Below are 12389 nucleotides of genomic sequence, written 5' to 3' on the forward strand. Positions count from 1 at the left end.
TTACAGATTCCATGGAATAGCATTTCTGATCCCAAGGCTCCAACACCATTAGCTTTCAATCAAGTTTACCCCCACCAAAGTCTTACGACTCTTATCAACCACCAAACACTCCTAGATTATAATTTATAAATAGCTGAGGAAAAAGGAATTATAAATTCTAAGTAATTGCAACATAAAAATAAAATATCAACATCCATCACAAAGGATGCACTGCTTGTTCTAAGACAATTTGTAGTCAAAAGTGTAGTGTCTCAAGGCATGGGGGTTGAGAGGGCTTTAGATCAGTTGCCCACCCAGAAACTCCAATAATATAAGCTGAAGTTTGGCAAGTGACATGTAGGTAAAATCATGTTGGGTCTGCAGATTTGAACACCCTCAAGTTCCTTGCTATTATAATTCCAATAGGCATCAAAATACCCCAACTCACTAGTTTAGCACTCCATGAATCTGAAATTTCATTCCAACAACAGTAAAACAAAAGTTATGAGCATCTCAAAGCCTTGAATTCAAGCATAATGTGAAATAGAAATACATATGGCCATTTATTACCAAACTGTTAAGAGACTAGAAAGGAAACATATCTGTGTCAAAGCAAGGAGAGGAAAGAGAGCAATTTGATGAAATAGGACTTTCGATTTGGTGTTGCAGAGCAACCCAAACAGGTCTGTACATGATAGATATCAAGATTTCCTATCTTCTAGAATCGTATACGATTGCATAGAATTATAGGTCCCACATACTGAATCAAAACAGAAAAAGCTGTGAGGAAGAAAACTAAACTCAACAAATAAAACCCAATTTATATAAAAACCTGAGCAAAAAGATTTAAAAGAATAAAGAAGAACAAGGAGCAAAGTTTCTCATACTCACATTTTTGTCTCTGGATCTTGAGCTCCCCCCCTTCGGTTGTCGTTGCAATCAGCCCCGGCAGAAGATTCAAGGTTCCCATGGCATTAGTATGGCAGCAGCAAAAGAATGTCAGGAAGATATTGAACACATAACTCAAAACAATTCTTAAAAAAATAAAAGAAATGTTATATCTGAAAGCTGATCTTGTACCATCAGCAATAACGTTTATTTTGTTAAATAGAATTAGTTTGAATGTTGTGGTATTTTCATCTGGATTGAATTTGACTTAATAGCTCAACTTCCTTCATTTCTATTTGCAGGTAAGGGCACACAAGTTTGAATTAGTTTGAATGTTGTGGTATTTTCATCTGGATTGAATTTGACTTAATAGCTCAACTTCCTTCATTTCTATTTGCAGGTAAGGGCACACAAGTTTGATTTTGTGAAACAAGTCCCGATATGTAGATGCAATCATAAAGCCACACTCAAAAAATCTAGTACACTAAAAAATCTTGGACGATACTTCTTTGGGTGTCCAAAATATAATATAGAGGTGAATTGACTCTGTGACATAGTCACATATACATGTTGAAATGAAAATTGTTCACATCTGATAGGATCTGGTTTATATGTAATATTAACAGGGATTACCATACCATAAGTACTTCAAATTGGTTGAGAATAATTATATTATATAATACAATAGACTATAGGGATATAAGATTTTAAAATTTAATATTATATTAATTAGTAATTTATCATATAATACAAAATTATTTTATATATAATTATATATTATATATATAAATTATATACAATATAAAAAATTATAATATATATGAACTGGTCCTGTTCAGTCCGATCTGATTTAAAAAAAAAAAAATCGAAATGGAACAAATTTTGACTAGGGGTGTAACCGGTCCGGTTTTGAATAAAATCTAGGACCGAACCGGTATATACCGGTTTTGTATTTTTCAAAATCGATTACGCACCGGTTACCCTCCTAAACCGATACTTCTGGTTTTACTGATTTCCGGTCCGGTTCGGTCCAGTTTTCAGATTTTTTTTAAATGTAAGTTTCACAATTTGTCATTAAAAATTTTTTTATAAAAAAAAAAAAATTGATTTAAAAAAAACTGTTTTATGCTTTTATTAATATATTAGACTATATAATAGTATTAATATTAGACTATTGGTATAATTATAAGTTATATATTAGTATCAGTTATAAACTTTTAGTGATTTAGTATTAACATTTTATGTAATAATTTATAAATTATAATAAGAAATTATTTCATATATGAATATATATATTATATATAAAATTTCACATAAAAATTTATAATTATACATTATATATAAAACTTATATATATTAATATTTAATATATATAAAATATTTTGTATAAAATTTATATATAAAAATATTATTTTTTATTTTTTTTAATCAACGGGTCCAGTTCGGTCCAGTCCGGTCTAAAAAATTCCAGAATCGGCCAGTTTTTACATTTTAAAAACCGGACCGGTTCAAAACCAGTCCGGTTCGGACCGGTTTTTCGATTTGAGTTTACACCCCTAATTTTGACTAGTTTTAAGAAAAATAAAACCGGTACCAAACCAAACAAAATTTGATACCGAACCCAACCTACCAGTTCGGTTCGGTCCGGTCTGATTCAGTTTATTGATTCACCGATTTTTTTTTACATCTCTAACTAGCGTTGAAAGAGGATAACCATTTTGAATTGTAATTGATTGGATTCTTTTTTGTCGGATAATTGCTTAAATGAGATTGATGTGACTTTGGTTCTAATGGAGGTAGTTGTTTCTTTAGGTGTGAGGGTTTTTACTTTGAAAAAATCTAGAGAGAAGTCACTGTAGTGGGAGCAGCCGTTGCATATCCTATATGGCATAAGTAAAATGACGAAAAACACCCTACAACATTCATCTCTCAAATTCAAAATTATTATAGATTGAGAGAGTGATGAGAGAGAGAGGGGATATGAGAGAGAGAGAGAGAGAGAGGGAGAGACTGATATGAGAGAGAGTGACGATGAGAGAGAGAGAGCCGCTGATGAGAGAGACGATGGAGAGAGACGAAAAGAGAAGCCATCTGGTGCAAAACCAAATAAAAAAAAACACATGGATTATAAGCATCCTCGTAGTGTGTGCATTGTGTGCACCACTACAGTGAATGCTATAAAGAAGAACTCTTTTACTTTTCCTTTCAATTTTATGAGGAAGCAAACAGAGAGTTTGAAGGACAGCATGGTTTCGTTTCATTCTTTTTAAATTAGCCACTTCAAGCAATAAAATGGAACGGTACATCATAGGCGACCAAGTAGCAAGACCCATAAAATTAACTTAGTAGTTTCAATTTAAAATAAGATTGTTCACAATGTGCCTTAACTCTAAGGCATTGTTTGAATAGTGAAAGTATTTCATCTCATCTTATTTCATCATTGTAATTTTCTCAAATCTTCATATAAAATATAATAATTAATTCAATTTTTTCAAATCCTAAGATAATAATATTATTAAAAAATAATATTATAACAATATTTTATTTAACTTTTATCTCAACTCATCTCGTCTCAACTAACTATCCAAATGACACCTAAATTAGTGAACACTTTAAACTTGTAATACAATAATGGTTGTTTTCACCTTGTCATCCAAAACTTAATTACAACCTATAATCTAGAGCCACATTATATAAAATCAAAGGAAAATTCTATACATTGTACTACTATTTCGTTTTCTTTCTACTATGTAAGATGTGACACATTTATCGTTATTAGATGATCTTTTATTTGGTGATCCTTTATTTGGTGATTCTTTATCATCTAATGGTGATAAATATACCACATTTTATATAGTGAGATAAAAGTGAAATGAAAGTATATTATATAACATTACTCAAAACCAAAAACAAGAAAGAAAATGACCATCAAGCCTTAAATGGGAGTGTGTAGAAAGTAATAACTAGCTCCATTTGGGCATCTCGACCACGAGACATTTTGATAAGAAGAAATATTTATTGTATCAGTCGGAAGTCGCAGCACACTAGTGCATTGAGTTAAAAAAAAAAAAAACAATCACGTGAGGTGTGCTGCGGCTTCTGACTGATGCACAGAACTACTCTTATCAGAAAAGATATCTCGTACCAATAATGGTGCACTCATGAAAAATAAAAAGGAAATACTTTATATCTTGAGTATCCCTACCGACGATGAGTCTCAATACATTTTTTTTACTTAATGAGTAATGAAATATATTTGAATTATGCTATGAATTTTTTTTTAAAAAAATGTTTAAAAATATAAAAAAAAAATGTATGAAAAAAATATATTTAGCCTTATCGGGAGAATTTGTCGTGCCAAACCTACAATGAATGTAGCACGACTCAAAATAAAAAGGATCCTACTACAAGAATTGATAGTAGTGACTAATGCCATTGACGATAAACCATATAAAAAAAATGAAAATAGTCTATCGATCACTGTGGTCGGTCCCGCTACGAGCAGTATACAATTTTCCATAAGGATGGCTCTACAACCACCACTCTCAGCTCCCGCTGGGAGCTACAGTGTTAAGATTTTTTTTTTTCATATATGTATATTTTAACACTTTTAAATATTTATATCACAATATTATTAAAAAAACACATTTTTAATCACTAAATAAAAAAAATATTAAAAAATAAATAAAAAAGGAAAGTGGGAGGTAGCCGCCAGCAAGAAGTGTATCATTAATGGAGATAATACTTTCGTAGAGAAATGCTTGGGGTCCCATTTTGGGTCAGAGCATTTCTATCGATATCATTTTTTTTTCTTTTTATTTAGTGATTAAATAAGTATTTTTTTAATACTTTTGTGAATATTTTTTTTAAAATGTTTAAAGATATAAAGAAATGCATGAAGAAAAGAGAAAAAAAATGAGGCATTTATCCTTCTCATAGCATTGACATTAATTTCATCAAAATCATCTCTAAAATTTAGTTAAAAGTATATGTTTTGCATAAAGCTATAACCATTCAAGCCATAATCCTATATTGAATTAATCAAAATAATAATATAATATTATTTTTTAAATAATAATATTTTTTTTTTTTTATATTTTACAACTACACTAACCATCATTTAATTTTTACTTAAATTATTATTTTTTAACTAATTTTTTTCTTCGACCTAATTGCAACTTGTAAACTTGTAATTCATGTGGCCAAGATCAAGAGAAGGCCAAAATCATTTGCACCCTTGAATTGGAGTAGATTATAGGATCAGAAATGTGAAGTAAAAAAAAAAAAAGAAAAGAAAAAAGAAGAATGCATATTTTGATGATATATTGATATTTGATTAAGGGTGCGTTTGGAACCAAAACTTCTCTCAACTCATCTCAACTTATCATTACAACTTTTTTAAATCCCAACATAAAATATAATAAACAATTCAACTTTTTCAAATCTCAAAATAATAATAATATTAAAAAATAATATTTTAACAATATTTTATCATCTCAACTCAACTCAACTCAACTCACTTTAAAATCTAAACTCACCTAAGTCAATAGCAATTAGAGCAATATCGGAGGGCTCTGGCAGTGCCCTGAATGGAGCCTTCTCTCTCATCTTCCGTACAGTTTGGGTGAATTTGAAAAAGTGTGCGGGGGTATTTGGGCTTGGCCCACTGAAAGAGCGCATTGGAGACCAGAAAATTTAGACCCAAATTCCCAAAAGGCTCTCCTCCGTCTACAGTATTCCCATTCCCAAAAGGCTCCCCACGGAACGAATACATGAATGCAAACTCCCTCCTCTTCCAGAATTTTCAGAAAGAAAACCCACGCGCTCACTAGGAGTATTGTTAACCAACACAGCTGCTTCGTCTAAACTCCCCATGGCTAGGGTTCCCAGCAAGCACGGTCGTGATCAAGCTCTGGTACGCTCATACCTATACAAATTTCAGGCAATAACTTTCCAATTCTTGCTTTTCCCTCCTTTTAGAAGGGATGACGTTGGTCTATTTTCTGTTTTCTAATTTCCCATTTGTGGAAATGTTTGTTCGGTTTATGTAAACTAGTTTGAATGCTTTAGTTTATGAAGATGGTTTTTTTTTTTTAGACACTGGAACAATCTAATTTGTGCTTAAAATATTGCATGCTAATTTTTTTCTTTTTAAGTATATGTTTTATGTATATGGGTTTTGAATGGTTATTTCTAATGTGCGTTCTTATAGAGTGATGGTTGTATATAGGATTTCCAGGGATTTTTGAATGACTTGCAGGATTGGGAGCTTTCTTTCAAGGATAAAGACAAGAAAATGAAACCTCAAGCTCCTCAAAAGGATAAATCGGTAAGGATTTTACTAATCCATGAAAATTTAGAATGTTTCCTTGACATTACAATTAAAGTTTGTATGAGTACCAATTAATGGATATTTACTTATAAAAAAAAAAGAATACCAATTAATGGATATGAGTCGACATACAATGTTTCATTTCCCAAAGAGTACATACATATTTTTGGTATTATCCTCTATACTAAGATCTACCATAAGACCAGTAAGTTGATTTGAGAACTTGCCATCAAACTCGTCCTAAAAATTGCTATCTTGCTCGATAAAGTCATTTGATTAGGATAAAATTGCATCCTTAGGAACCATATGTGCACGTTCTGAATTCTCTGATGCATACACTTTGCCAAAATTTATAAGAAAATAGGGCAATTATTATAAAAAATTGGGTACAGAGAAATGTTATTGTGATCATGATGTCTTAAGTAGCTGAATAATTATTATGCTTTCATTTTTACTAGCATCATGCACTTGGAAAAGTTAATCGTATTTGGTGAGAAACAATTTACTTGCTTCAACATCATGTCCTCTGTATCTTCGAAAAAATGATAGTATGTTATCCTAAATGAAAACTTTGGAGTAGAATGGTAGTTTTTTATCATGAATTTTCCTGTATGAAGAAGAAATGTGGAGACTGAAATTGGTCAGGCCAATCCAACCGGCGATTTCCAACAACTCTCTGGTGCTTCTAGATTCTGTGGTGGATGTGTTGAGTTTGAAGAATAAGGCAAAGTGTAGTTGAGATGTCTTGTTTGGACTTTAAGGCCTGGTTTGGATAGCAAGAGCCTCCCATCTCATCTCATTCCATCTTATCTCAATATCCAAACACCACAAACACAAACACTTTTTAATTTCAAATTTTTAAATTTTTTCATCTAATCATTACTACATTCTCATACTTCCAAACAAAACACAAAAAAACAATTCAACTTTTCCAAATCCCAAAATAAAAATAATATTTTAACTTTATAATATTTTTATTCAACTTTTTCTCTTCCCTTTTCCAAAATCCCATAAAACATCTCAACTCAAACAATTTTACTACTATTCACAAACCATTTCATTACTATTCACAGACCATCTCATCTCATCTCACTATCCAAATGAGTCCTAATTCTCCGATGATATAATGACATCATGTGTGCGGATCAACATGTGTTTATTTTATAACAAATATATGATGCATGATATTCTTGGGCATTTTCATAGGTTTCTTCATCTCGGAGTACTGGAAAAATTCCCAAATTTGATTATTCAAGGAGTAATGCAGGAGAATTTGATTACAAGAATTATGGAGTAAATCAAATATCAAGCGGTCTCATTACTGAAGAGAGTTTTCCTGATGCTACTTCAGAGAAAGAACTGGTAGGAGATGCTCTCTTCAGTAGGTTTTGATGATTCAGGCTGTTTGTGCTAGTACGCTATTGCCAATGACGCTAATCATGAAATCTGTTGCACTTTCAAGGGTAATGAGCATTTTAAGCAGAAGAAATTTAAGGAAGCAATTGAATGTTATTCAAGAAGCATTGCCTTGTCACCAACAGCAGTGGCTTATGCAAATCGAGCAATGGCCTATCTCAAAATCAGAAGGCAAGTTTTGTACAGAACACTATTTTTTTCCATTTAGACATCAGGTAAACGTGTTATTTTTATAAGTACATCAGGTAATCTTAAAAACTTGCTTTACTTATCAAAAAGTACATCAGGTAAACATGTTTTAGAGATGCAGAAAACTTTTTTGGTGTGTGCTTATATTATATACACTTTTGAGTACCAGAAAGTTTCCACATATCTATTAACTTGCACTTTTATTTATGTTTAACTGCCTTTGTAGTGGTCCTAGTGGTCGTAAATCACGAATACTACAACCTTGTTACCATTTTTTTTTATTTTCATATTCTTATTCATTAGATTCCAAGAGGCTGAAAATGACTGCACAGAGGCCTTGAACTTAGATGATCGATATATAAAAGCATACTCACGTCGTGCAACAGCTAGAAAGGAACTTGGGAAATATAAAGAATGCTTCGAGGGTACGCTATATCCAAAACTATATCTTGATTCATTGAGATTATTAAATATATTTTTTGTCCTGATTTTTTGGGTATGTGATCTGTCTGATATAGTGAATATAGCTACTTGCAGATGCTGAGTTTGCCCTGAGGTTGGAGCCTCAGAACCAAGAAGTTAAGAAACAATATACTGAGGCCAGGTCTTTGTATGACAAAGTAAGCATTTCATCCTAACGAGTTGTTTCTAGTGTATTTAAACCTGACCCCCCTTCTCCCAAAAAGAAATTTATTTTTTTCTAGTTCTTGTCAGAAACTCTTTTTTCTATTGTTGTCTATTAACATAAATTATATGCTACAAAAAAGTTGGTATACCTGTAAAGGCCATAATCTTTGTAACTTTTATGTACTTCATTTATTCCAGGCAATTCTTCAGAAGGTGTCTGGACCATTGAGAGGCTCCAAGCAAGGAATGCAGAAAGTAGGAAGCTCAGAGAGCAAGGTTAATGGCCACAGCATTCATCCTGTCTTAAATAATATTCAAGGGTCAGAAGTGGCTACTGTTGAAGATCATGCCAAGGTATTGGCAATTAGAGATTTAGGTCTTGTTTGTTTTCGCAGATGAGATGAGTTGATATGAAAGTTGAAAATTGAATAAAATATTGTTAGAATATATTTTTTTAATATTATTTTTATTTTAGAATTTGAAAAAGTTGAATTATTTATTTTATTTCGAGTGAAAATTTGAAAAAGTTATCATAATTAGATGAGATGTGAATGGTTGCGAAAACAAACAAGGCCTTAGGTTAGGTTTGGATAGTGAGCTGATATGAGATGAAAGTTGAATAAAATATTGTTAGAATATTATTTTTTAATATTATTATTGTTTTGGGATTTGAAAAAATTGAATTGTTTATTATATTTTGTTTGTGAATTTGAAAAAGTTGTAATGATTAGATGAGATGAGTTGAGATCAACTCTGAATCTAAACGGGGTCTTAATTTCCTTTTCCCATGGCATGTGAATAAAAGTGTTTATTTGGTGAGGCCAAACACCAAATCCAGCACAGCTTTACCGATTCTACTGTCTTATAGCATGTTTTTGTTTCTGAGCAACAGCATTGATTACATGAAGAAAGTATTGCATGGTGTTTATCAGGTTTTGTTGCAATATATTTGACCTAGTCATATAGCTTTTTGTCAAACGAATTTCTGTTCTGGTTTTTCTTGCCATGTTGTTGTCCCTGCCCCCCCTAAAAAAAAACAAACAAACAAAAGGGTTGTTGTTGTTGCCAGTTTATAAAAGAAACATAACACATTTAAGATGAGACTTGCCACACCATTGTACAGATCGGTTCCACACGGGGATAGATGTAAGAAAAATAGATGAATAGAGGTGAATTATCGTAAGAAAAAGAGATGAAGAGTTTGCTTATTAGCCAATAATTCAATCTAGTCATCTATCCATCAATTGGCGATTTTCAATCTGGCTAATATTATGTTTATTTTATTGATAAAATACTTGATACGCCGCCAAGTGATGGGTAGATAATTCTAGAATCCCCCCTCCCTCATGATACATGTTTAACTTACCTGTTGTCTTTTCTCCCTTAAATTTGATTCGTAATTCTGCTATGTTTTTCAAATGAATTCGACAAGAAGCACATAAAGAACATGTGACATGATATTGGTAGCATAGTCTTATTTCCTCGTGCTTTTGACCTCTGTTGACAGGAAAATGATGGACTAGTCGCTGCGAGGGCATCTGCATCTGTGGAGGAAATAGAAAGCAAACATGTAAAAGCCGGAAGTAGAGTAGGACAACAAGAAGTTGATGGTTCTCGGGTAGATGCTATTCAGAGTTCTAGAGTGGAAAGTGTTAAGGTTTATGATGAAATCCTTGCTCAACTGAATGCTTCTCTATATGCTTACTTTTAATTTAGGTGCTCAATCATGTGTATCAGTTCTGCTTATTGTTGGCACCCCTGTGTAAGTGCACCATAGAATAGTTAGACAATTTTCTTGTTAAGGTGTTAGGGTAGTCTTTGTTAGGTAGCAAAGGGCTAAGGGTGTGAAAAGGAGATACGTCTTGAGCTTGTTGTTCCCTACTAATTTGCTTCATAGGTCCACTGTCTTTTCATTATTGGATGATGTACCGACTCTTAATTTCAGAAACCCTTTGGAAATTTCTAGTCAAAGAGTCACTCGTATATGAGAAAAAGAAATGATTCTTTGACTAGGATTTCATGGCTGGTTTGAGGTCCATGCTCCCTTGACTAGAGAAAGGATATTCAGTCTAAAGACTATAAGATGTTTGCTTGTATCAAGTTGTGTTGATAACCTTAAGTATGTTCTCTTTTGATTCTTTCTTCTCTATTTGCTTCTCAGCCCAAGTCCCATTTTCTTCTGAACAGACACGAGCTCCTTTATTCATGCTCTATTTTGGAAGTTCTTTTCGGTGTTATCAGTGATTGCTGTTCTCTTCTTTCTTCTCTTTCGGTTTGACACGGCTCGCTTTATCATTTACTCAGAAAAATCAACGAACTGGAACCCAAGAGCTTAAGACGTCAGTGCAAGAGCTGGCTTCTCAAGCAGCTTCTCGAGCTATGGCTGAAGCTGCAAAAAATATCACAAAACCAAATTCAGCTTATCAATTTGAGGTTTCTTGGCGGGGACTCTCTGGTGACCGTGCATTACAGGCCCGTTTGTTAAAGGTGGGTGATATTATTTTTGAGATTTAATATTAGAGAGATTTATGTTTTTGATACCCCATTTAATATGCCTATGGCAATATGAAAATTCATGTTCATCTGGCTGCACCGCCCCTCCTTATGGAAAGTACCTAAACTTTATAGTGGCTTTCTTTTTGAGTCCCCAAAAGTAAACCAGTTGATGGATTGTTAGGCTCTTCTGGCCTGATCTTTTCATGCTAGGGCTGTTCCGTGAATTTTGTATTCATATGTAGTCTTAGGAGACGTTTGTATTCACAGCTCATCTCAGCTCATCTCACTACTATTCATTACTATTTAGCAACTTTAACTGACAAATCTCACTACTATTCACAATTCATCTCAACTCATCTCAAGTCATCTTCGAATCCAAACGTCTCCTTAATTGATCAGCCAATTCACTGTGCCCTTTTAGTTGGAGTCATAGTACTCATGCTAATGTTCTTTTATGCGACTGCGCTATTTTCAGTCGATTCAATGATGTTGCCACTAATCATTGTTCCTCTTTTTTGTATTAGGCTGTATCGCCAACTACATTACCTCAGATATTCAAAAATGCATTGTCAGCTTACCTACTAATGGACATTATTAAGTGTGTTGCCACCTTTTTCACGTATGTACATATCTCTGGATGTCTTTCTCGAGTGCATATAATTTTTTGCCAGTGCTCCACATGGTGCTTAATTCAATTGCACTTGTACTTTTGGCAGTGAAGAAATGGATCTGGCTGTCAAATATGTCGAAAATTTAACCAAAGTTTCAAGATTTAACTTGCTCGTCATGTGCCTTTCATCTTCAGACAGGGATGGTAAGTACACGTGACTAAATTGCTTCAGTTTTTACTAACATGTGCCCATCATTTACACAATGCTTACCTAGCTTTCGGTGATAAGAACTTCCGGTAGCTTGTGGATATTTGGCTTATCATTTCGTTGATCCACAATATTGCCACATCCATGTAAATTAGTCTTGCTACCTAGCATTCCACAAGCTTCATGCAGAGTCTTAAATTAGCGTGATACCTATTGATGATGGTTGTTTCCAGCGAAGGTCTCTTAGAAGTTACAAAAGGAGGAAAGAAAGTTTAAATATTTTTACATTTCAGTATTGAAACCATTTTATAAAGCTAATCGGATTAAGTACATTATGCTTCTAATGCCATGATCATCTGGTGAACAGATCTCCATAAGATTTGGGATGAAGTATTTTGTAGCAAGGCAACACCAATTGAGTATGCAGAGATGCTTGACAACCTTCGTTCAAAATACCACCTAAAGCAGTGACAGACAAGTCCCGAAAGGGTTCTTAGAGATGGTGTTCGAGCTATCTGAGTTTTTTTTTTTTATCCTGAGCAATCATTGCACACGACTTTCTGGTCTTAATCTACTGGCTAGACCTGTATAAAAACAACCTACTAATGAGTTAAATATGTTCTTTGGCATCTTGTTCTTCTATA

General features: G+C 33.1%; 1 protein-coding gene across 3 annotated transcripts; it reads left to right on the forward strand.

The window, feature by feature from the left end:
* Positions 1–5609: 5609 nt before the first annotated feature.
* LOC108987762 (RNA polymerase II-associated protein 3) lies at positions 5610–12389 on the forward strand. Of its 3 annotated transcripts, none has more exons than XM_018960764.2 (12): positions 5612–5782; positions 6098–6196; positions 7406–7561; positions 7662–7786; positions 8108–8229; positions 8342–8424; positions 8630–8785; positions 9939–10088; positions 10736–10918; positions 11452–11546; positions 11644–11741; positions 12113–12389. In XM_018960764.2, exons 1-12 carry the CDS (start codon positions 5741–5743, stop codon positions 12214–12216), a joined length of 1413 nt encoding a protein of 470 aa, XP_018816309.1. In that variant the 5' UTR covers positions 5612–5740; the 3' UTR covers positions 12217–12389. The 3 variants fall into 3 exon arrangements, with proteins under 3 accessions (XP_035549512.1, XP_018816309.1, XP_018816310.1); XM_018960765.2 differs by having other exon boundaries at positions 6128–6196; XM_035693619.1 differs by lacking the exons at positions 11452–11546; positions 12113–12389 and having other exon boundaries at positions 5610–5782.

This window comes from Juglans regia, chromosome 8 (genome assembly GCF_001411555.2).
Source record: "Juglans regia cultivar Chandler chromosome 8, Walnut 2.0, whole genome shotgun sequence".
Lineage (NCBI taxonomy): Eukaryota > Viridiplantae > Streptophyta > Magnoliopsida > Fagales > Juglandaceae > Juglans > Juglans regia.